The 25,796-nt window shown below is 52.5% G+C and overlaps 1 protein-coding gene and 1 long non-coding RNA gene across 5 annotated transcripts in view; one reads left to right on the top strand and one right to left on the bottom strand.

Moving 5' to 3' along the window:
- ZC3H7B (zinc finger CCCH-type containing 7B) overlaps positions 1–25,796 on the bottom strand; it is a 53,651-nt gene that overhangs the window by 21,368 nt on the left and 6,487 nt on the right. For 2 of the 4 annotated variants that reach the window (XM_070253700.1, XM_070253701.1), the window contains exons 1-7: positions 18,539–18,648; positions 10,264–10,322; positions 6,970–7,003; positions 6,636–6,833; positions 5,477–5,635; positions 2,993–3,073; positions 2,096–2,152 (exon numbers count right to left, since the gene is read on the bottom strand). In XM_070253700.1, the coding sequence (XP_070109801.1) occupies positions 2,096–2,152; positions 2,993–3,073; positions 5,477–5,635; positions 6,636–6,833; positions 6,970–7,003; positions 10,264–10,316 (582 nt within the window). In that variant the 5' untranslated portion in view covers positions 10,317–10,322; positions 18,539–18,648. Of the gene's footprint in view, positions 1–2,095; positions 2,153–2,992; positions 3,074–5,476; positions 5,636–6,635; positions 6,834–6,969; positions 7,004–10,263; positions 10,323–18,538; positions 18,649–25,796 lie in introns of those variants that run through there. The other 2 variants (XM_023631241.2, XM_014736866.3) reach the window with 1 other exon arrangement.
- Positions 1,980–4,338, top strand: LOC138921144 (uncharacterized). Its single transcript, XR_011433461.1, has 3 exons — positions 1,980–2,045; positions 2,659–2,766; positions 4,124–4,338. It is a non-coding gene; the product is annotated as an uncharacterized lncRNA (long non-coding RNA).

The following is a 25,796-nucleotide window of genomic DNA, read 5'->3' as shown; positions in this document are numbered from 1 at the left end:
CCAGCTCTCCAGGCTCGCCTCTGCCCTTTTCCTGCTGGTGACGCTCACGTCGCACTGCAGGTGTATGGGGCACCTCCTCTCTGGCAGGCAGTGTGCTGGGAGCTTTCATGTCTGACCCACTGCAATCCTACAACTGCCACAAGATGGCAGGTGCCAGCACCTTTCTGGGAGGTGGAGAGGCCCCCTCAGACAAGGGGTGCACTCAGGATTTGAACCAAACATGCCCAGCTGCAGAGCCCACGTTCTTTTGAAGCCCAGCGGGGAGAACTGGTTTTGTGGTCCAGGGCGTGCATTTCCCTCTCCTGCCTCTAGGCCTTTGCTCAAGCTGTTCCCCCAGCTGGAGTGTCACTACTCTGTCACCTGTCTGAATCCTGCCATCCTGGCTCTGTGAAATTCTCTCCCACCAAGGCTGCCTCAGGCTTGGCCTGTCCCTAGAGCTCACAGCCCTGCTTGCGTCTTGCTCTCCATGCTGCCAAGAGGCAGCTCGGGCATAGACGCCAGGCCCGCAGGGCCTCTGCCGCTCTCCCGGGTCACAAGGCGCTCCCTGTGGGCACAGCTCGTGTAGTCTCCACTCCACATGTGCAATGACTGACTAGCTGAATGAACAGGCTTCCCATGCAGGAGTCCCACAGGGATCCCAGCGGCCAGGCTCGCACCATGTCTGTGTACAACTTACACAAGGTCAGGGGATCTGGCTGGGACGCCCCCCTCCCACCTGCGTGCGTGTGCGTGTGCGTGTGCGTGTGTGTATGTGTGTGCGGGCCTTCACATGCACAGCACCGTGCTGGTGCACTGAGGCAGGACCTGACCCGGTCCTCTCCACTGTGGAGTCCCTTCTGCTTCACCTCCTCACAGACCCCCATCCCTGTGACCAACTTTGGCCTCTGTGCGTGTGGTGGGCCCCAGCAAGGTTACAGGGATGGGTGAATGGTTTGGCAGGGGCTGGGGCATCCGATGCCATGCATGGCACATCTGTGGTCCCCTGGCTGCAGACTCAGTGGACAGTAAGGATTGGCCCATGTGGGCATTCCACTCACATTTGCTGTGGCCTTTTGGCCATGGTCATTCAGTCATTCAACAGATACCTTTTGAGCAGTTGCTGTGCCCGCCCACTGCTGCTCTGCTTGCTGTGACAGGCAGCTGATATGTCGCACACTCACAGACTGGCCTACAAGGACCCTAGAGGCGGGCTCCCCACTCCCTGACCCCTAGAAGAGACTTGTGAGCTGGGCTGGTAGGGAAGGAGAGCAAGCAGCGACCCTGGCTCAGCCACCATGCTGCTGGCTTCCCAGCCTGCTCTCACTTCATCCACGCAGTCACCCTGGGAACCGAGCACACTTATTGCCAGTGCACAGAGGGAGAGCCAAGGCTCAAAGAGACGCAGTCCTTTCCCGTAGGTCACGCCACAAGTGAGCGGAGACTAGGCCTGTCCGACTCCAAGGTGGTGCCACGTGGAGGCACAGAACAGAGGAACCCACAGTCCCTGCTCTCGAGTGAGCTCATCATGGAGCCAAGGAGACACACACGGTCATTGGGGTGTGAGTAGAAGGAGGTGAGGATGCACTGGGATGTTGGAACCAGGCTGTGGAGGAGCCTGAATGCCAGGCTAAAGTATCCAGATATCGATTAGTAAGATTAGTTTTAAACTGATACTTTTAAACCGATACTTTAATTAATAACTACTGAGGGTCTCTAAGCTGGGGAAGAGACCCACAAGGCCTGGCTGACAGAGTTTACCTTGCAGCAGTGATGGGGGACACCACCAGCAGCCATGGCCCGTCCCCCACACTCTGCCCCTGTGGTCACAGGAGGCACCTCTTAGGGGGTGAAACTGCTGTGTCCCTGAGTTGTCCTCATGAGCCTGGCCCAGGCCCAGGTCCAGGCTGACAGTCACCCCCCTTCCCAGGGCAGGTGACTGGCTCACAGCAGTGGGGATAGGACAGATTGAGCCCAACCCTTCAGTCTTATGCCCCTGGACCCGCCGCTGGAGGTCACTTATTCGCCAGAGTGGATCCAAAGCTCTCAGGATGGATGAACCAAGATAGGTGAGTCCTGGGGGTGGGGAAGGAGGCTTGGGTCCTGGCCCCCATCCTACCTGATCTGCCACACCAGCTGCAGTGCCATTACTGAGCAGAGAGAAGGTTTCCAATTCCTGCCAGAGATTGGAGAGAGGAAGGAAGAAATGAAGATTCTGGAAAGACGGTCCAGGTCTCATGAGCCAGAGTAGCAGAGGGGCCCCGACACAGGCAGCTAGGGTCTGTGGGGCCCTCCAAGGCTCCCTGCCCCAGGCCTGCCAGGATCACCTGCTCTGTTTCTGGGTCAGATGTGGGGGTTCTCTTCCTGCAACTGTGACCCAGGCAGAGGACTTCCACACACACACTCCTACTGTGTGCCAGGCACTGTGCAAGCTGCCATCTCAAACATCCTCTCATTTTGATCCTCCCATGGACCCTCTGGGGTGGCATAATTATCCTCATATTCCACATGTGGAAACCAAAGTGGAGAGAGAAGAACTAACTTGCTCAAGGTCACGGCAGAGACTTTAGAGCCATACCCTTTCTTACATGTGGCTTCCTGGCACACAGTAGGTGCCAAATAAATATATGTTGATCTGAATAAGACAAACAGATACCAACATCTCAAATATGTGCCAAACAGGGGTAATTTGAAAACATAAGGCTGAAGGACACCAGTGTCAACTCAGGCCATCTCCAGGATGTTGCAGTCGGCAGGGGAGGGAGCAGGATTTAACAGCTGGTGTCTAAGGTAAACTGGAAGCTTTGGCTGTTCTTTCCTTTTCCAAAAGGTTCTGGAAGTCGTTCCAGGGCTTTCAGCCAACAGGGAGGAAGATCACCTGTCATCACTGCCCTCTGTCCTGGCCTGGCCCTGGCCAACCTCACCCACTTCTCCCGAAGGCACCTGGTTCCTCCCGCCCCTTCAGATCTCCCCATCTCCACCCCAGCCCACCCTGCAGTGCCCAGAGCCCACCTACTTGGGGCCTCTTATATGCCTTCCGAACTCGCAGCCCAAGCTTCTGAGCCAGCTCCTGACCAAGCTGAGTTACACTTTCATCCTGGGAAGGCAAGACACGGGGTGGAGCCGGTTAGTCCGCCCTGGCGCACAAAGCTGTGCTCCCGACATCTCGTGCAGCCTTGCAAGGGGGCTGCTGTCCCCAGGAAGCAGGGCCCAGGAGGGAACACCGGCTGCCCAAGTCACACAGTTAGTGCAAGGTGGAGGTGGGGCCAGGTACCCATGCTTCTATTTTTCCTCTCCCCCTCCTCTTGTGGGGAGAGGAAAGGAGTAATTTTCGTTTTTATTTTAACATTATCTGTGTATTCCCATAATTCAGCAAGTAAGAGAGTCATGTAGAGGATAAACGTTACAGAGACAGAAAGTGCTCCCTGGATCGCGCCCACCCTCACCCAAGGCTCCTCCCCAGAGAGAACACGCCTTGTAGGTCTGATGTGTTTCCCCACAGAGCTTTTCTAGAAATTTACATACACGTATAGGGACCTGTTTAAAGGATGCTTAGTTTTGCTTTGTGGGATTTTCTTTGTTTTTTTACCTGAGTGGAGTCATATTATACTCACTGTTCTACAGTTTGCTTCTTTCACCAAACAATGTCTTGGAACTCTTTGCAAGTGAGGGCCTGTGGACCATGCGCGTGCCCAAAGGAGCAAGGATGTGTGAAGTTTAGAACATGCCTGGCTCCAGTTAGTGCTCAGTAACAGCACCCAGCATTCCTCCCTCCCTCCGAGCTTGTATTACTGTACATGTGCTAGGGGCCAGGCACGAGGTAGGGACCAGGGACATCACAGTCACAGGGCAGACGGGGGCCAGGCCTCAGGAGGCTCTAGTCCGGTGGGGGAGACCAATCAGTAAACAAAGAAATAGTGACTGTGGTCTGGGCCCCAAAGGGGCAACAGGGATGCTGTGACATCCTGCACATTTGTCCACCTCCCCACCTCAGTGATGAGCTCCAGCAGCCTGGGCCAGAGTCTGAGTCATCTATGGTCTCAGTATCCCATATGGAGCAGGGCTCGGTCAGTATTTGCCCACAAAGACTGGAAAATGGGGAATTCCCCAACTCGGTCAGAAGTCTTTGTTTGCTGCTTTCCTCCAGAGAGTTACCACCCTCGCTGGGCCTGGCTTCCTCCCCCGTGCTGCGGGTGTAAGCTGCCCTGCCTCCCGTGAGTGGGTAGCCATGAGGCTCAGATGTGGACCTGCTATGAATGCTGGAAAACACCGTATGGATCGGAGACTACTGTCACAAGAAAGGCTCTCAATTGTGAACTAAACTGAATTGGACAATAATAATAAACAAAAAGTATAACAACAGTGAATGTTTCCTGAACACTTACTGTGTCTGGCCATTGTGCCGACTGCCTCGTCTGATTTTCTGTCAGTCTCAGCACAGCCCTATGAGGCATGGCATGTTATCCCCCCCACTTTACAGGGGTGCAAACCAAGGCTCAGAGAGGCTAAGCCGTATGTGCAAAGTCACACAGCTAGTAGGTGGCAAACCCAAGTGGAACCCGAACCCAGGCCAGCTCTCCGATGACAACAGCCTTGACCACTGTCCACACAGCCTTCCCTCTGCTCTGCCCAGCCAAATCCTTCTTGCTTCTTCCAGCCCCACTCAAGCCCTGCCTCCTCCAGGGAGCCCTTTAGGCTCTTGATCACTTCTGAGCCCTCTCTGCCCTGCCTGAGCAGAATCTACTCTTCTCTGAGCCCTCTCACACCTGCTATTTCAGGGATGAAGTTAGGAGGGGAACTTTATAGACATGGGGCTGGTGTGCAGAGAGGAGAAGTGCTTTGTCCAAGGTCATGTGGGGTCAGTGGTAGAGCCAGGCCTAGACCCCAGGGCTGTTTCCATTTGTCTCCTAGTGCACTGTGGGTCCCTGAAAGGCACAGATCTGGCACCAAATACTTGTTAAGCAGATGAATAAATGCGGAGGGGGCATGTGCCCAGCCATGCGTGGGCTGGGACAAGCAAGGCTCTCCCTGGGTCATTTCCCATTGTCTCTTCCCCACCTAGTGAAACCTTGACCATCAAGACCAGCACACTTGGCACCCCTTTTAGTCCTCACTCCAGCCACACTCTCAGAGTGCCGACTCCAGAATCAGACTGCCTGGGTTCGAATGTTAGGTGTGCCACCCCCTGGCTGTGCTCTTGGGTAAGTTCCCTTCCCTCTGTCCCTCCAGCTCCTCATCTGTAAAACAGGGATAATCATAGGATCGACCTCAAAGGGCTGTTCCAAGGGTTAAGTGAGTTAATACACATGACGTACTTTCAGCAAGGCCTGGCACACACTCCGAGCTCAGTGCTGACATCAGCAGGTGCCACTCCATCTCACAGAGGAGCACACTGAGACTCAGAAAGACGTGGTACTTTGGCCCAATGAGGGCCAGCTCAGAGGGCTTGGAGCCTGGACTCAGAGGCTGGCCCCTCGCGCAGACGCAGAGCCGCACTCACATGGGGCAGGGCGAGGGAGCACCGGCTGCTGCACTCGTAGGCCTCCTTGTGGCGTCCCAGCTCGTTGAGGGCACGTGCCTTGCGGAACAGCGCTCGGATGTTCTCGCCATCCAGGCCCAGTGCCTTCTCACTGTCCTCCAGTGCCTTCTCATACAGGCCCTGCCAGGGAGGAGCAGGTGGCTAGTCGGTCAAATCCTGTTACCCTCCCTCCCCCAGGCCTCCTGCCCCCACCTCCCTTCCCTGCAGGGATGGAGGATGCTGGAGGACCGGGGTCAGGGAGGGAGCTAGCAAGCTCCAGGAAAGAGCTCTGGGGTTGAGACTCTGGTCAAGGGCATCCATGTGTCCAGCTGAAGGGGCTGCTAACAGACACCGGCAGCCACTGGAGGGGAGGGGCCTTCAAATTCTACAGTGATGAGCCCACTCACTCAGACACGTCTACTTCCATATCTGCCTTTGGTTCAGAATATCATGGACTCAGAGCATACAGGCACCTCTGAGAAGAAGTGAGACCATGAAGGCAGCTCAGGGTACAGAGCAGTGTGAACAGCCATCTGGTAGACTTGTTTATCCAGAACAGTCCACTCTGGATTGCAGAGGTCTTACTGGAGCCTCTGCAGAGTCCACAGCAGGGCCTCCCACAGGATCTGGTGAATGACTGAGTCAGTGAGCAAGCAGGACAGGGAAGAGGAGGAGGCTGAAGCGTTAAGGAGGAGAAAAGGAGGAGGTTGGAAGTCTGCAGGAAGAAGCAGGCAGCTGAGGATGTGATGGGAGGAGAGGAGCCCAGGAGAGGGCAGAGGTTTGCAGAAAGAGGCGGTTGATGACGAAGGTAGCGGTTCTCAGCCCTGACTGTCCACAGACTCCTGCCAACGCCTCGCCACACCCAGATTCTGACTTATTCTTCTGGGGTAAGGCTTAGGCACCAGTATCACTAAAAAATTTTTTTATTACATATTATTGCTTTGAAAACTCTCCAGGTGAGTCTGTTGTGCAGCTGGGGTTGAGAGCCATGGGAGTGGATGGTGAGATTCAGACAGGAGGAGGTGGAGGAGCCGGCCCTGCAGAGGCTCACGGGGCATGGGCCTGGCTTGGCTGGGCATCTGGGGGAAGCGGTGATCGGGCGGGGGCGGCGGAGAAGAGGAAGGGAGGACACCAGGCTCACCATGGTGAAGTAGCAGGCGGCCCTGTTGACATGCAGCTTGCACAGCAGCTCCTGGGGCAGAGCCACCTGGTCAGAGGCAGCGTAGTCAGCCACATTCAGCCCCTCCATGTATTGCACCAGGGCCTGCTTGTAGTCCTTCTCCCGGAATAGGTCATTGCCTTCAGCGAACAGGTTCTGCACCAGCTTGAGCAGAAAGGCCTGCCAGGGGGCAGGAGGCAGAGGGGGCTTAGGGGGCCTTCTCCATCCAGCCCCAGTCCTGGCACCCAGCCCCTACATCCCCTTCTCTGGACACCCCTCTCCTTCGCCTCCCTCCAGCCCAGCAGCTGACACTCACCTCATATTCTTCTTGCTTCAGGGGTAGTGTCGACCTAGCAGGAAAAGGAGAGGGATACAAGGTCTGGGTGAGCCCAGGGGTCCCAGCCTCAGGGAGGCCCTAGGAGCCAGAGCCACAGGCCAGAGATCACACCAGGAGTGGGCTCCTCCAGCTCAGACTTCAGACGTCGCCTTGTGGATTGGGGTGAGGGGACAGGAGCGTTTTCCCCCTAAATCGACACCATGCTGGCCTTCCATTTCTGATGGAAGGGGTGGAGGAAGGCCTTGCATTTGCCCCAGGGCCTGGCAGCTAGGCCTCCCCAGGTGCAGATGCTGAGAAAGAGCAGACCAGCTTCAGCCCCAGCCAGCTGTCCTGTGCCTAAGAAACCAGTCCCCTGGGAATAACCACACACCACCAAACCAAACCCGCAACTGCAGGCCCACAGGCAGCACCAAAGTCCACCTGGGGTCCCCTTGGTTTGGGAGTCTCTGCCATTCTCCTGACCCCTCCTGTAAAACACACATGACCCCAGGCAATAGCAGGTACACTCAGAGCCTGTCAACCCCTCATGCCACACTCAAGAAATTAGGTGGGGTCCTGGGCACCCTCTCCTCTCCAGGGACCAAAAAACCGCCAGCTCAGTATGGAAGAAAGTGTCAGCCCAGGAGAACTGAGGCTGAATGGCTGAGCTGGAAAGGAAGGTGGGGTTCATCTCCTGGTCCCTCATGTCAGAAAGGGGAAAAGAGACAGAGAAGGGCAGTGACTTGCCCAGGGTCACACAGCAGGTCAGCGTCAGAGCCAGGGCCAGAGTGCAGGGCTGGGGATTTTTCTGTTGTGCAGAGCCTCCGCCAACACCTGGGCAAGAAGGAGCAGCCCAAGCGAGTAAGTGAGAAGAGATGAGACGTTGGAGATGCCCTGGGTGTGGGGAGGAGGGGTCCCTGACTGTGACAGCAGGGCTCGCCATCCCACCCTCTCACTTGCCTCTCCACTGTCAGAGACCAGGGCCCATCCCTCCCTCCCCCAACTGCCCCAGCCCAGGCCCCATCGCTATCCTCCAGCCTCTCCCTTTCCAGCATCAGCTTCATCTTCAACAGGTCACACTCTGTCCTAAGGGTCACCTCATCCTGGTGTTTAAGGCCCTTCACAAGCCAGCGCCAACCCACCTGTCTGAATCACTTCCTGGCTCCTAAAATGCTCTGTGCCCAGAGGTGTTTAGTAACTGTTTGCTAAGCACATGAGGTACGTATGTGAGGAAACAGCAGTTCTGCAAGGAGCAGGTCCTACTGCGCTGCCCTGCACAGCAGCCCCTTAGGAGGCCAACAGACGGAGGGTGCTGGAGGTTCCCAGGAGGCTGTCCTATCGCTAAACTTCAGAACTCCTCTTTGGAAAGGGAAAGGGGGGACACAGAGCAGACATTTACCCCAGGCAATGCCCTGGCCTGCTTAACCCTCACAACAGAGTGGCATTATCTCCATCTCACAGCTATGGAGACCACCCAGGAAGTGGCAGAATCAGAACGGGAATCAGGTCTGCAGGGCTCAGAGGTCCAGCTCCACAGAAATCAGGGACTTAATTTTTTTTTTTTAAAGATTGGCACCTGAGCTAACATCTGTTACCAGTCTTTTTTGTTTTTTCCTTCTTCTTCTCCTCCCCAAAGCCCCCCAGTACATAGTTGTATATTCTAGTTGTAGGTCCTTCTGGCTCTGCTTGTGGGACGCCGCCTCACCGTGGCCTGATGACCAGTGCTAGGTCCGCGCCCAGGATCTGAACTGGGGAAACCCTGGGCCGCCGAAGCAAGAGTACACAAACTTAACCACTCGGCCAGAGGGCCGGCCCTCAGTGACTTAATTTAAAGGCAGAAATCTTATGAAAGACAGTATTCTCCAGGTTCACCTTGTTCACCAGACTGCCTCTGAATAAAATTTGAGTACTTCCCCAAATCAAACCCGTCCCCCAAATGGAAGAAGACTGGCCCCCAGCCAAGAGTGTGGGGTGGGCCACAGCTCTGATGGCCAGGCCCGAGCCGGGAAAAGGATCGCATTCCAAGTTGAGGAAGGAGAGAGTGTGCTGTGACCGTATAACCTTGAGCTCCATGAGAGCAATGCGATACCGTGTGTCTGTGTGAAAAAGGACCCAGTTTGTGGCAACAATGTGGTAAGATGGCAGGTCGTGTTTTATAGGTCTATGTGAGACCAAAACTGGAGAGCATATGAGGGTACGTAGATGCAAATCCCAGTTTTGTGGGGAATCCTATTTAAGAAAAAGAGCACAAAATTAGAAACACAGAATTGCTAGGGAGCCTTCCAGGGCTTCGGAAGAGACTGTGCAAGAGAGGGGCCCCAAAGCTTGCAGTTCATTAGCGTCATAATAAATATGCCTCTGAGGAGCTATTTAAGAGAGATAAAAAAGTCAGTAAAAATATTTTGTGTGCAAAGAAAAAAATGAAAAAACAAACATGCATGTGGGTATGGGGGGCAGGGCACATAATGGAAAGAAAAGTGGGTTCTGGAGTCAGCCAGATCTGGGTTACAATCCCGTCACTTAACAGCTGTGACCTTAAACAAGTTTCTTAACCTCTCTGAACCTCAGTTTTCTCATCTGCAAAATGCAGATAAGACCACCCACTTTAGTGGGCTGTTGTGAAGATTAAAAAGATGACAAGTGGGCCGGCCCAGTGGCGCAGCAGTTAAGTGCACACATTCTGCTTCTTGGCGGCCCAGGGTTCACTGGTTCGGATCCCAGGTGCGGACATGGCACCGCTTGGCACGCCATGCTGTGGTAGGCGTCCCACATATAAAGTAGAGGAAGATGGGAACGGATGTTAGCTCAGGGCCAGTATTCCTTAGCAAAAAGAGGAGGACTGGCAGTAGTTAGCTCAGGGCTAATCTTCCTCAAAAAAAAAAAAGGTGACAAGTGTGAAAGGCCCAGTACAGAGCCTGAAAGCTGTGCTCAATAAGCAAGGACTACTGATTTATTATAAGATGTGCACAGGCAAGCAGAGAATTAACAGGGAGTGTAAGAGCATCTGTGGCAGGTGAGGGTTATGGTACACTGGGCAAAATGGAAGGGTAACCAAGGTGAGGGGGTGTGTACGCACATGGCATTCATAGCTCGCATGTGGGGTTCAGAGATCCACCCCCTTGGCCCCTGCCATGGTGGAGCCCTTCCTACCTCCTCGCTCCCCAACACACATGGGAGCCTGAACAGCAAAGGCTCAGTGAGCAAGAAAAGGGAGAGCTGCAAAGAGCCCGTGCGCGCTTCGGCACTGCCTTCGGAGGACTCAGCCCAGCCCAGACGGCCCCACCACACACTCACTGAATGAACTGCAGCCCCTTCTCGATGTCCGCCTTCCGTCTCTGCCTCTCCATCAGTCTCTGGGGGAGAGAATACAGTTCATCAGTCAGTCAGCAGGGGCCAGTCGCTCTCCACTCCCCCCACCCCCCACTCCATCATGTGCTCTCGCTCCCACGCTCATCGTATTTCATAGGTGCAGAAGGGAGTCACTGAGGACAGTGACCTGTCTCAGGGTCTACAAGACCGTTGGAACCATGCCAGGTGCTCTGCCCTCCATGCCCATGTCCCACTGGACTCCGAGTTTGTACAGTGCCCTTGATGGGCAAGGGGTTGCATGGAGGCCCCCTGCCCTTTCCCACACAAGGCTTGGGTTGCAATACTGCATGGACACCCTCAAGTTCAAGCAAAAATCCTTGTTTTACCATCAAACTCAGTCAGGGAGAAGAGATACAGAAAATGCAAAATGATGCCAATGATGATGGCTACAATGCAGCACCAGGCACCCGCCGGCCCAGGCACTTTGTATAAGGATCTTACTGAGTCCTACTGACAGTGCCATGAGGCAGGTGTCATTTTGTCCCCGTTTTACCCAGGAGGAAACTGAAGCTCAGAGAGCCCAGTCACAAGCTGGCCTGCAGCTGAGGTAGGATTTGAACCCAGGCCTTGGCCTTTCACGCCCCGCAGCTGCCCCTCCGCGCAGTTGCCCCTCCCTATGTGCACCATCTCACTGGAGCTCCACCACAGGGAGGTGGAGGGAATTCCTCATATGACGGATGAGGAAGACGGAGGCTCAGCCAGGCTAAGGACTGGCCTGAAGGTGCACAGCAACTGAATGGCAATGAAAACGTGCAGGGTACCTGCTCAAGAGACGAAGGGAGTGAAAACTGACTGTGGAGTGCTTAAGGAGAAGGGAGGCTCAGGCAGCATCATTAAGGGTCTGGCAGCTCCTGGGTAAGACCCCCAGGGCCAGGAGCTCACAGCCAGATCCAAGCAGCCCACCTGGCTTCCCCTCCAGGCCACCATGGATGGACTGCAAGGCGAGCTGCAGGTCAGCTTGTCCCACCCAGTTGCAGCCCAGGGCCTTCCCCTGGGTCAGAACTGAGCCTGGGGCTCCCAACGCCCAGCTGGCAGCCAGCAGCTTCTGTCCCGGCCACTCAAGAGCCCCTTTTAGTCTCTGCCCCAAAGTGGGGCCCTCATTCCCTCCCTATCAATGATTACTGTGAGAAGGCTGTGGGCAAGGCCTGGAAGGTGGGACTGCCTCAGTCCGGGGCTGTGGGACTGGCCCTCCCACCTTGTACTTGGCTCCTACACAGCTTCGCAGAGGGCTGGGACACGGACAAAGGGAGTGGATCCTCGCTGCCTCGCTGGCACCTAGATGTAAAAAGGTGTAAAAAACACCCAACTACTTTGGGGAGGGAGCAAGTATACAAAATTCATACCTTCTAAAAATTCTTTACTTTCTTATTCTTTACTTCCATCTGTGCTCAAGCACCTTATCCTCACAACAACCCTGTAAGGTAAGTGGGGCAGGGTCACTGACCCTATTTTACAGATCAGGAAAGTGAGGCACGAAGACGTGAAGTCTCTTTCCCAAGGTCACCAACCTGTGAGTGGGCAAGCAAAGTTGGAGCCATGTCCTTTGTCACACTCTGAGCTGTGAGATGCCTTGTGGCCGGGGCAGGCTACTTTGCTCCTCTGTGTCTCCCTTTCCTCATCGGTGTAGCATGTCGGCTGACAAGCCCCCTAGCAAGGTGGTTGTGGGGCTCCAAGGAGATAAGCGCATGGGAGCAAGGAGCTCAGTTCACCGGAACCTCCCCCCTCCCACTTGTTCTTCTGGGGGGATGGGGGCAAGCGAAGCCACACCAAGTCTTCAGGCTCCCAGAACAGTGCTCTTGACACCAGACCCTCACCTCGGGCAGGGCCACAGTCATTGACAAGTGTCCACAACATGCTTGCCCTGCCAGGGGTCAGGGCTCTGCACTCAGACAGACCTGGGTGTGAATGCCAGCATTTGCTGTGTGACTTTGCGCCTTCGTCTCCTCATGGGGAAAACAGGGCTGATGGCAGCTCCTACCACACTGACTGTCGTAAGGGTTCAGGAGACGACATGTGCAGAGCAACAGTCCAACAACCCAGGAATATGCGTCATCCCTCTTGCAAAAACCTTTGCAAGAGTTTCCTGGGGTGGACATGACAGCTATGACCCCTTCTCCTGCAGTGAGGCAGGCAGTGATGGCCCAGGGCTATGCCCGCCTTGCCAAGCAGGCCTCTTCATTGGTCTCTCTCTGTCCTCAGTTTCCCTGTCTGTGAAACAGCTCTCATCATCCTCACGCCCACCCTACTCCAGCCTCCAGCCAGAATAGGCTGCTGGGAGTTCCTGCCTCCTGGCCTTTGCCCTTTGGTTCCCTCCACCTGTGCAGCCACGCTCCTCTCCATCCTGCGAATGAAACGCTATCCCTCCTTCAAAGCCGAGCCCCTCCACCGAGTCGCTCCACCATACACTCAGTCATCCTGTCGCCTGAGAGCCACAGTTGGGTCGGACCCCATCCTTGCCCTGGAATAGAAGTTTGTCTTGTGGGAGACGAGGGTGTGCCAATCCCCAGTGCAGTATGGCCCAGCGCTGGCAGGGAGCTGTGGGAGGGGAGAAGGCCCCCACAGGCCTGGACGATTAGCACCACAGGGCACGGCCACGGTCATGGCCACCAAGCCCTGCCAATTCGACCTGGGTCACAATCCAGTCCCTGTCCCTCCCACTGCCTGGCGTGTTTCCTGCCCTCAGACAGTGGACCAGCCTCCTCACTGGCCCCCACCTCCTTGAGGACATCAAGGGGGTCTTTCAAACCCACAAATTGGACCCTGTCCTCCCCTGCCTAGAGCCTGACGACTCTCTTTACCTTCGGCTGATCACAGTCTCCCCACACCAGCTCACGCCACGCGGGAGCACGGCCCTGGTGCCCTCTCGGAGCTCTGCTCAGGCTGTGGTTCTCTCAAAACCGTAGCGGTCAGAGGGCAACGTGTCAGTCAGCGCTCTCGGCCCTGACGTCTGAGCAGACGTAACGGAAGCGAACACTGCCATAACCATCCCAAGCGGTCACGCCCAAAAAATCTGAATCACTGCCGAGGAATAAAGATTCTCTCTCCAGGCCGGACGAAGGTTCCTCAGCTGGCCCTGTGGGAACCCGCCTCTCTGAGCACCCAACACCCAAAGCAGTAGGGCGGCGGTGCGTACGGCCTCTGGAGACGGTTTGGAGCCCTGAGCAGGTCACTCTGCCTCCCTGAGGCCCAGTTTCCTGCTCTGTACAACGGAGATTACAAATAGCGCCCTCGGACAGGCTTAATACACAGGAGGCACTCGCTGCAGGACCGGGCACACAGCAGGCACTTAACAAATGGTGTCTATTAAATCAGAATTCCCATGCTGGGCATTCAATTCGACATGTGCCATAAGCCCATTACATGCAGATGAGAAGGCCATGGTGCCCACCCCCACCCAGGCCTCACACCTAGTTAGAGACACGAAAAGATATCCCAGAGGCTCCATCCCAAACCAGACTTCTGTGGTAAACACAGGTGGGGGAGGCACAAAGAGAGTGGAAGCTCCTCAAAGGGGCGACACTTGAAATGAGCCTTGAAGGTTGAGTAGGAGTTGGCTCCCAGGTGTCAGCGAGGGGGAGGCCTTCTGGCAGGCTGCATGTGATGGTTTATGTAATCACTGTCATCTCCCACAGTTTATCTGATCCCGACTGATGACCCTGGGGGCTGGGCCGTGCTGGGACCCGCATTTGAGGGATGGGGACAGTAAGGATCCAAGAGGTCACAAGGCCTGCAGCCAGCAAGTGGGGGCCACAGCTGGAACTACTGACCAGGTCAGTAAAGACACTGCCGCTCTCCCCCGCGAAAGGCACAGTCGAGGCAGAACCACTCGGCAACCTTTACAGTCACCTGAGCTGTGCGTGGGCTCCACGAATGCCCGGGCCCCAGAGAGGGGAGATGTCTCTGTGGGGTGATTTGGGGGAAGTCTTCTCTACAAAAATATTGTTTCTTCCAATTTCCAATTCCAATTTCCAATATGGTCTACATATCGACCACTCTAGAGTCATTCCACTGAGTGTAAAGGCTGCAGGCCACAGTTGGCAAATAGATTTCATCTCACATAACAACGTTTCCAGGCTGGCTGGGGCTGCCCCGAGAGGCTGGGCACCAGAGGGGCTTTAAAGAAAGAGTGCCCCCATATGCGAGGTCGGCCATGAACAAGAGATGCCCAGTGGAGGCACAGATGCCTTGGGCCTTCACACCCATCCACCCCAACCCCTGTGATAATAAACTATTGCTAAAACTCATAGTAATATGAAGCGACACCAAGTCAGAGGCCCAGGTCTTACTGGGGTCCAGGATGCAGCCCCCTCCTTTAGCAAGATTTTCTGACTCTCTCAACCACACTGGTGAGTCAGTCTCTTGTGCCAAGGGCAAAGACAGACATGGACAAAGAGGGTTTAATTCAGCTCAGCTAACATTTATGACCTTCCTACTTGGTGCCAGGCACAATGCTGGACATGGGGGCGCAGGGAGATGCAGAATAGGTCACTCAGGCCCAGCCCTGCCCCCCAAGAACTCCTGGTCCAAAGGGAGAGAAAGATGGTGGGCTGACAGGAGCCAGCAGCTGTGGTGCAGGCTAACTGTGGGTGCAAGGGGCCTGGGAACCAAGAAGACGGAGAGGGGATCCATCGGGGTGGCCAGAGAAGGCTCTGCAGGAGGTGGTCCCTGGCCTGGGTGTGAAGGAGAAGGACAAGTTTCTCGGGTAGACTGGCAAAGGAGGGACATTCCCGACAGGACGCCAGCCCAGAAGCAATGTGCACGGAGCCTGGCCTGTACCCCTTAATTTCCTGTGGCACCCCACAATCTGCACAGCCATGACGGTGAGAAACCCTCCTCCAGGGCTGCAAATGGGTCGGCCAGTAGGCCTGGCCTACAACTAGGAAAAAGCCAGAGGGTCATGGGGACACAGGGGAAGGAAACCGACATTTCCTGGGCACCTGCCATGCACCAGGTACCATGCTCACCTCCCCCGAGTGAGGGGTCTTCTACTGGCAACTCCAGCGGTCCCTCCTGAGGACGGGAGTGGTACCGACCACTCCAAGAGCTGCGTGGTCTGGCTCTACACCTGGCTTTGCCCCACCATGCTTGTCACAGAAAGCAAACTACTGAGCACCTGCTAAGTGCCAGCCCGCGACGGAGGGACACACTGCCTGGAAGACACAACCACAGAAGCCACCAGGACAGTAACCCTGGGTGAGCTGGAGGAAGAGGGGGAACCACGTTCACACCCTCAACTCACTCATTCTTTAAACATGACTGGGCACTTCCATTATGCCAAGTCCTGCTCTGGGTGCAGGGGACTCAGCCACAACTGAAACAAAATCCCTGCCCTCGAAGGGCCCATGGTCTAGTGGCGAAACTAGACTGCAGGGACACAGTTACAATACCATGAAATAGGAGTTTCAATACAGCCAGCCACCCACCCCATCCATCCACCCACCCGTCCGTGCAACGAGCACTTAAGGAATACCTTAATGTTCTAGGCTTGTTGGGGATCTAGCAATTAACAAAGGTGACCAAGTCTCTCCTCTTTTAGAGCATATGTTCTAGTGGAAGAGGACATAAATAAATACATAATGTAATACAGGAAGGATACACACAATGAAGGAAAAACTAAGGAGATAAAGTGACAGGGAGCTAGATTTTTTTCTTTTAAAGATTGGCACCTGAGCTAACAACTGTTGCCAACCTTCCTTTTTTTTTTTTTCCTGCTTTTTTCTCCCCAAATCCCCCCAGTACATAGTTGTATATTTTTAGTTGTGGGTCCTTCTAGTTGTGGCATGCACAATGCCACCTCAGCATGGCCTGACAAGCGGTGCCATGTCCACGCCCAGGATCCGAACCAGCAAAACCCTGGGTCACCAAAGCAGAGTGTGTGAACTTGACCACTCGGCCATGGGGCCAGCCCCAGGAGCTACAATTATACAGGAGACTCAGGGATGGCCTCTTTGAGATTTGAGCAGAGGTCTAAAGGACAGAAAGCAGAGAGCCCTGTGAATGCCTAAGGAAAAGTGTTCAGGCAGAAGGAACAGTGAGTGCAAAGGTCCTGAGGTAGAGACTGATTTGTGTATTTGAGGAAGACCAAGGAGGCCAGTGTGGATGGAGCAGAGTGGGCAGTGGGAAGCGTGCTGAACAGGAAGGTCAGAGAGATTAGCAGGGAAGACTATACATCAGGCCTTGTAGGTGGGGCGAGCGCTGTGGCTTCCAATCTAAGTAAGATGGGAAGTTACAGGAGGTTTTGAACAAAACGGCAGCTCTGTGTCTGGCTTTGCCCTACATGAAAATGAATCATCATTAAATAAATGAGATTTATTTAAATCTTACTGCAACTCTATTAGGCAGGAAAATAGTGCTCCAAGAAGCTAGGAAACTTATTCAAGACTACACAGTGATCCTGGAGCCTGGGTTCCAGGGGCCTGGGGAGACGGGCATCAGATAGCCTCATTAACAACGGGCCAGGTGAGTAAAGCCCCCCAAACCCCAGGTACCTAATGCCCCACATCCTCCCTCCTTATCAATTTCCCTCCTCTGGGAAGAATATTTTTGTAGGTGGTTGTTATGGACTGAATGTTTGTGTCCCCCTCTACACTCATATGTTGAAACCCTAACCCCCATGCGAATGCACTTGGAGACGGGGCCTCTAGGAAAGCAACTAAGGTTAAATGAGGCCGTAGGGTAGGGCTCTGATCCGGTACTTTGTTCTGCCCGCCTGAGTAGAGTAATTCAGATTTGGGTACCGAGAAGCGGGGTGCTGCTATAACAAACACCTAAAAACATGGAAGTGGCCTTAGAACTGGATGATGGGTAGAGGCTGAAGGAGTTTTGAGGTGTGTGTTAGAAAAACCCTAGATTGCCATCAAGGGACTGTTAGTATAAATATGGACTTTAAAGGCCATTCTGGTGAAAGCTCAGAAAGAAAATGAGGAATAGACTACTGGGAACTGGAGGGAAAGTGATACTTATAAAGTAGCAAGGAACTTGGCTGAATCGTGTTCTGGTGTTTTGTGGAAGGTAGAATTTTCGAGTGATGAAACTGGATATTTAGCAGAGGTGATTTCTAAGCAAAGTATGGAAATTGTGGCATGGGTCCTCTTCACTGCTTATAGTAAAATGCAAGAGAAGAGAGATGAATTGAAGAAGGAATTGGTAAACAAAAGGAACCAGAACTCGAAGAATTGGAAAATTCTCAGCCTATTCATACTGCAAAAAAATGAGAAAGTGTGTTCTGAAGGGAACACTAAGGGCAAGGCTGAACAACCGGTTTGATAAGGAGATGAGTATGGGTGTGAATCACGGGTGTAATCAGCCTTCAGCACAAGTCAGAAATAGAGATGGGATTATACCAGCGGAAACACTGCCAGTTTGAACGAAAGGGGACAGAGGAAGCTGGACCGTGGAACGGAGGAAGGCTGTCAGACTTCCGGAATCTGCGGGACAGAACCATGGGCTATTTGGCTGCAAACAGGCTTTATCCTCCAAGAAAAGGGAAGTATGACCCCCAAGGTGACTCAGAGATCATCAGGGCTGCCTTCTTGGTTTCAAAGGGTGGGGCCACTGCCTCCTTTTCAACAGGCCCTGCTGCTGCCACCCAGAGCCTTGTGGGGGCAAACCGCTGGCAGAACCTTGGGAGGCAAACTGCTGGCACAGCTGTGGGGTGATGCTGCCACCCCAGTGGGCATGGAGGGAGAGCATCAAGTCCCAAAAGATGATTCTCAAGCCTTAAAATCGAATGGAATTTGCCCCACTGGGTTTTGAACTTGCTTGGGACCCATCACTTCTTTCTCCTTTCTGACTAATCCCTTTTGGAAAGGGAACGTCGGTCCTATGCCTGTTCCACCACAGTATTTTGGAAGCACATAACTTGTTTGGTTTCACAGGTTTACAGCTGGAGAGGAACTCTGCCTCGGGATGAATCACACCGGGAGTCTCACTCACACGTATTGATTGAGATGAGACTTTGGACTTTAGATTTTAGAGTTGATGCTGAAATGAGTTGAGACTTTTGGGACTGTTGGGATGGAGTGAATGCATTATGTATGTGATAAGAACATGAATGGGGGGGCAACAGGGGCAGAATGCTATAGATTGACTATATACCCCCAAAACCATATGTTGGACCCCTAACCCCCAATGTCACTGTATTTGGAAAGAGATCCTATAAGGAGGTAATTAAGGTTATATGAGGTCATAAGGAGCTGACCTGATCAGATGACCGTCTTTATTAGAAGAGACACCGGCGCTTGCTCGCTCTCTCCCCGTGGGCATGCTTGCAAGCACCAAGGAAAGGCCGTGTGAGGACAGCAAGAAGGCAGCGCCTGCAGGCCAGAAGAGAGCTCTCACCAGAAACCGCATCAGCCAGCACCTTGATCTTGGACTTCTAACCTCCAGAATGTGAGAAAATAAATTTCCGTTGTTTAAGCCCCCCAGTCTACGTTATTTTGTTACAGCAGCCTGAGCAGACTAAGACAGTATTTAAAAGATTGTTAGTTCGCAGCTGAAGGAGGTGAGCTCCTTGAGGGTGAGAGCGCTAGGCATGGCTCAGATCGGGCACTTGGTAGAAGAGCAAAGAGCATGTAGGCCGAACAAACCTCGCTTCTTTTTAAAGAAAAAGTCCAAGAGAAAAACCGAGGCCCAGAGCTGCCCAGGATCCCACTGCCAAGCCGGGCAGTCCCCACCCCTCAACTCCAGGTCCAGGTTCTGATAATTTAGGAATTTCAAGCTGGACCTGCCTCAAATTGGCTTTCCCCAGAAATACAGCTGTGAATTAAGGAAGCTTCAGGAAACGATTCCGTCACGGTGTCAGCACAATATACGACCACGTACCCAGGCGCACACCTCGGTTCAAATCCAAGCTCTGCTCCTTACTAACTGTATTTAAGCTGCTTAATTTCTCGGTGTTTCACTACCTTTAAAACATCTTTAGGACAGGGATACTAATATCTACCGTACAGGGTTGTTGTGAAGGTTCAATGAGACGATTCATGATAAACATTTAATTAATATTAACGATTATTATTTTGTAATCGTTATAATTACTTAAAAAGATGAGCAACGAACACTAATGGAAATTCACAGGAACTATAAATCATTAAGAAAAGATACTCAAAATCAAGGATAGAATCATCATACGTTGGAACAAGACACAACTTTTCACCTGTAGGACTAAGTGGAGGAGAGCCTGGTTGAGGAGTGCGAAGGAACAGGCACTCGCCAACGCTGCAAATACACTGCGCGTGTGAACAGTAGCATCTCTGTGAAGCAATGTAACAACATCTACCAAATGAGCCAGGGCTGCCTACCAGGCAGCCGGCTTCCCTCTTCCTCCCTGGCACAGCCCCACCTGTTCCTTTCTGTCACTCAGGTGAACCTGCTCTGGGCTAGGCCAATCATAACGGTCCTTTTCCTTGCCAGCGATTGGCTTAGGCAAGGGCATGTGCCATGATCCTGGCCAATGAGAAAGGAGGGGATGTCAGCCAAGGGGCTTCTGGGAAAGGTTTCCTTCATACTTAAATCCCGACAGAAGAACTGTTCCCTTCTTCTGCTACTGTTTGCCAGAGTTTAGTAAGGAGAGGAACACACTGGGGATGGCAGAGTGGAAACACAGAAAGACCAAAGGTGCTTAATGACACGTCTGAGCCATAAATTAGCCAACCCTGGAACTGCTCTGCCTCACTTACTATGTCAAATAATAAACTCCCTGGGACCGCCGGGTGGCACAGTGGTTAAGTGTGCACATTCTGCTTTGGCGGCCCCGGCTTCGCCGGTTCAGATCCCGGGTGTGGACACGGCACCACTCAGCAAGCCATGCTGTGGTAGGTGTCCCACATAGAAAGCAGAGGAAGATAGGCATGGATGTTAGCTCAGGGCCAGTCTTCCTCAGCAAAAAGAGGAGGATTGGGAGCAGATGTCAGGTCTAATCTTCCTCAGAAAATAAAAAGCCCAAAAAAACTCTTGTTTTGAGGTAGGAATTTTATTACTTGCCACCAAAAGCCTTCCAAATGATAAAATGTCCTTTCCCTTTGACCCAGAAATTTCACTTCCAAGAATTTAACCTACCAAAATCCTTATAAAAGCACTCAATTATACTTACACTGGGATGTATTTTTTGTAAGAGTTAAAAATTAGAAGCAACCTTAATATCCACCAGATTGAAAGACTTAATCGGGGGCCGGCCCCATGGCTGAGTGGTTAAGTTCACATGCTCTGCTTTGGCAGCCCGGGGTTTCACCAGTTCAAATCCTGGGCGGGGACATGGCACCACTCATCAAGCCATGCTGAGGTGGCATCCCACATGCCACAACTAGAAGGACCCACAACTAAAAACACACAGTTATGTACTGGGGGGCTTTGGGAGGAAAAGGAAAAATAAAACCTTAAAAAAAATTTAATCGATCAATCAATTAAATTATAGTATACCCATACCACAGAAAATACAATGCGGCTATTGAATCTCCATGCATGTCCCGGAGATGCCTCTGTACATAGTTGAGAAAGACAAAAAGCAGCAGATTTCAGAACATTTTGTGTTGTATGATCACATCTGTATGCAATGTGTGTTTATATAAAGAAGGGGTTTGAAAGAATATTCTCCAATTTAACTGGTTCTCTCTGAGACTGGAATCTGCAAGGGGCAACAGAACACAGCCATTTCCTTTCTGTTTTACACACCTCAGCACAGTTTGGATGTTTTTTTGCAGAGAGCAAGTATTAACTTTGTAATCTGAGATACAAAAATGAGATGATGACTTGAGGCTAACCCAGGAGGGCAGGGGCCACGTGGGGACCAGCAGCCTGCTTTAAACCTGGCGCTCAGGCCTCCAAAATGTCCATGGGCTGTTTTCCCTGAGAAAAAGACCCAACTATTGACCTAAGAACCATGAAGGAAACACTTTTTTTTCCACTTTGGAAAAGGTGTGGAGATGACAGGATTTGAGAGACTCAGACCTTGCTCAGACCAGGCAGGGACTGTCGCAACCTCTTCAAAATCTCAACGCCTGGCCCAGAGCTTGACACAGAGCAAGCGCTCAGTAAATGGTGGTAAAAGAAACGGATGAATGTCTATCAACTCATCCAATCCAGGCATTATATAGATAAGAAAGAATGAACACTGAACACATAAATAAGAAAAACTAAAACCGAGAAATTAACAGTAGGTATTAATATGAACATTTGCTGAGTAGTTACCATGTGCCAAGGGCTGTCATGATCACTTTACAGATAATATCTTCCTTAAGGCTCGCACAACCCTATGAGATAGGGACTGCTATCATTCTCACTTTGCAGAGGAGAAAACAGAGGCACAGAAAAGTTAAGTGATGTCCCCAAGCTCACACAGCTGGTACATGGTGGAGCTGGGATTCAAACCCCAGCAGCCTGGCCCCAGGGCCCACACACATCACCATCACCCTTACTGTTGCCCATTAAGCAATCAGACCCAGCTCCGAGACCCCTCGATCAGTCATCACGCTCAAGTCTCCCTCAGCCCCAAAATAATTCCCTCCCCGATCCCAAATCCCTTTTGGCTAATGCACAACTTTGCCTCCCCTTCTTGGTCACATTTTGGGAATGAGTTGTCTACACTGTCTCCACATCCTCACTTCCCACTCCTCTCCCCAACTCATGGCAAGCCCACTTCCACTCCACTGAAGGAGCCAAGGGTCCTCCCCATCCCAGGGACCTCCTAGGTGCTGAGTCCAGCAGAGGGACAGTTTTTCACTGGCCTTTTCCAGGACTCTCAGCTGCATCTGCCAGGTCCTCCTCACACCCCTCTGATGGTTCCCGCTCTGTCCATTAGGGGCTCCTCTTCCTCTGCCCAGGTCTCAAGTGCGATGCCCCTGAGCCTCCATCTAGGGACAGTGCTCCTGCTCTCCTCACTCCACATGCTTGCGCCACACGAGCTCTTGCATTTCATGATCTCATGAGTCATGTCAATGACTCACCAATCTGTTCCTCCCTCCAGGCTCACCCCCTCCCCAACATTTCAGATTCTTATCTCTCACCTTCCAGGCAGTGCTACCTGCCCAACGTCCAACACCCAGGCTGCTTATGACCTCCATGACCTTCCTAATCCTGGGCCCTCCACCTGGAATGCCCCCCGACACACACAGCTGGCTAACTCCTACTCACCCTTTAAGACCCAGCTCAGATGCCTCCATGTCCAGAAGTCCTCCCTGGTGCCCATCCCAGCTGGGCTGGGTACTCCTCCAACATAACACATTCCACATTTAACTCAGCAGCATCTCCCCTAATCCTGCTCCTCCTCCATTAGTCCCAGCTCAAGTCACAGCTCCAACCATCATCCTGTTCTTAATCTCCAATTCCTTCCACCTTTCCTTCAGAAACCTTCTCCACACTATGGCTCCTCTCATCATCTCCGCAACCACGGCTATCTCACAGGCCCTCATCATCTCTTGTCCACAGCCTCCACCAAGCCCCACCAATTTGTTGTCATCTGGGGGTCAGGATATCTGTCTGACATATATGTCAACGTCACTCCCCTGCTCAAAACCCTGCCAGGTGCGTGTGTGCGCACATGCCCATGAATGCGGTTTAAAGAAAGGCGCAAAGTGATTCAGCTCTGCAGTGCAGCAAGGCACCAGTGCCAGTCTTCTGGTTTTGATAACGTACCTCAGCTACATAAGATTTCACCATCAGGGGAAGCTGGGTGAAGGGATCTCTTTGTACTATTTTTGCAATTTCCTGTGAATAAAAAGTTAAAAAACAAACAAAACGTTCCACGACACCCACTACCAGGAGGACAACGGCCAAGCTGCTCTTCCCAGGCACACAGCACCACAGGGTGGGCCTGGCCTCCCCTCCAGCAACAGTGGACCATCCGGCTTCCCATTCAAGCTGCCTGCTCTGTCTGGAACAACCTGCACACCCACTGCTTCCTTCCCACTCTGGCTAACGCCCGGTGCTTCTTTAAAGCTCCGCTGAGGTGGCTCCTCCACCAGGAAGCCTTCCTTCCCTGACCCCCACACTAGCACAGCACCCCAAGCTCACCATGACCATTGCACTCATCCTAGTTAACTGAAATTGTGTGCTTATGTCCCCATCCTCTCCCTAAACTACGACCTCCTTGAAGGCAGAAGCTGCATCTGATTCATCTCTGAGCCATACAGAGAAACAGTGCTCAGGAACCTATTCTTAGTAAGCAGAGTCTCATGAATCCTAGAATAACAGGGAAGATGCTGACTTCACTCATCATTTATTAAGCACTTTTCCCTACCAGATATTGTTCTAAGAGCTTTAAATATAATACCTAATCCTCACAATACCCCCTAAGAAAGTATTATCATCATCTCCATTTTACAGATGAGAAAACCAAGGCACAAGCAGGTAAAGTAAACTGCCAGGGTTACACAGTTAGTTAGTAAGTGACAAAGCTGGGATTTGAACCCTGGCAGTTGGGCTCTGGAGCCCACACAAGCACCTCTCAACCCAGTGGTGCTCCTCGTCCAACCCCACAGGCTGCCTTCAGCCTAGGCCCACACTCAGGCCCCCTAGCACTCACTGCCCCAGGTTTCTAGAAGGAGCAGGAGTCATTGCAGACTGCAGACATGCCACACACATGAACACCACCTGAGGTTATGTCATCTCCACGCCTGGCACTTCTCCTGACTCACCAGGCCCTTGAAGGTTTGCTCAGAGAGACCAGGAAAGGTTTAATTTCGCCATCCCCGACCTCACTAGTCAGCTTTCCAGGTCTGCATTTATCCCTTCCCCACAGTCCTTATGCACCCTGTCTGTCCATCCGAGGACCCTCTGCTCCAAGGAGGTCAGGGAGGGGTCTCGGCTCATTTCATTTCGGGAGATCACCCACTAGGTGTCAAGCGCCTTCTCTGGCAGGAGTTTTGAACTTGGGCCCACAGTGAGAATTCAGGGATCCGTGAACTTGGATGGGCAAACACAACTTTTCTTCACTAACCTCTACCTGATATTTAGCATTCCCTTCCATTATGAATGTCGGCAAGACACCGCAGCAGCGTCAGCACAAGAAATCACAGCTCTTTCCCCATCACATCTCAGCTACTGAAGACGAAACAAAATCTCGTTCCTGCTCATCACAACTTCGAAATCACAGTAGTTAGAACAGACTCACTGCCAGATCTTGTTTTTTTAGTGCGTTGATAAAAAAAAAAAAAAAGCCCAGCTGAAGTTCAAGAGAATTGGATTCTGTTGTAATCCTGTGTATTTTATTTTAAAATCAGGATTCTGAGAAGGCGTTTGTGGGCTTCTCCAGGCTGTCCAACAGGTCTGCGGTGCAGAGACGATGCAGAAGCCCTGTTCTAAGGAATCATGTTATTTATCCCTACAATAATCTCAAAGGTAGGTGTCATTATCTCCACTTTCTTCAGAAAAGCGAGGATTGAAAAAAATAAAGTCTTGAAAAAAAAATAAAAGCAAGGGGCCGGCCCAGTGGCATAGTGGTTGAGTTCGCTTTAGTAGCCTGGGGTTCGCTGGTTCAGATCCCGGGTGTGGACCTAGCACCCTTTGGTCAAGCCACAGTGGCAGGGTCCCAGATAAAACAGAGGAAGATTGGCACAGATGTTAGCTCAGTGACAATCTTCCTCAAGTCAAAAAAAAAGAGAGGAAGAGTGGCAACAGATATTAGCTGAGGGCCAATCTTCCTCTCACACACACACACAAATGTGAGACTTGAAGGAGTCCGAGACTTGTCCAAGGCCACACAGCTGCTGAGGAAGAAAGATGGAGGTCCTGGCACCGCCTCTGGCTCCATCAGGAACCACCTGTCAGCCTCAGCAACTCGTAGCTTGTTTTAACTGGCCACCTTGAACAGAAACCAAAGTTCAGGAAACTTCCCGGGGCCTCCCCCACAGCCCCACCATCAGCCAAACTAAGAGTCAGCAGCGAAGCAGGGCCCTCCTTCCGCCTGCAGCGTTCTGGTTACAAAGGGCTTTTACTTTCACAGTCTTGTCTTATGTTCCCAACCACCACAGGAAGGGTTCAAACCACCTGTCTGTCTCTAGAGGCCCAGGCTCCAGCTTCTCCACCACCACCCACGGGCTTCGGTGCTAAAGTGAGACGCTTAAACGATAACTCTCCTTTTTAAATAGAAAAGTAACAGTAGCTGATCGTAAAACCCTTGGGAATTATGGGCAAGTATAAAAACAAAACAAAACAGAAGTCGCTCACAGTCCCATAGCTCAGAGTGACTGCTTGGTACTGTGGAGAGCTTTCTTGTTTTAACAGAAAGCTCAAAAATCCTTGTGGTTGTACCACCCGGGCATCAAGAGAGTCCCACGGGCTGCTCTGTTTGCCTGAAGCCAGGGAAACAGGCTGGGCTCGTGCAAGGGGCCCTAAGCTGTGCATCCACCAGACCTGGGTTCCAATGCCAGCACATCCTAGACTAGCTTTCAGGGCACTCTCTGAGCCTCAGTTTTGTCATCTGCAAGATGAAGTTAATGATACCCACCTTGCAAGACTATGCAGGT

Source organism: Equus caballus, chromosome 28 (assembly GCF_041296265.1).
Source record: "Equus caballus isolate H_3958 breed thoroughbred chromosome 28, TB-T2T, whole genome shotgun sequence".
Taxonomy (NCBI): Eukaryota; Metazoa; Chordata; class Mammalia; order Perissodactyla; family Equidae; genus Equus; species Equus caballus.
Note: the sequence above shows the minus strand (reverse complement) of the source record. Positions and strands in the feature narration are given on the sequence as shown.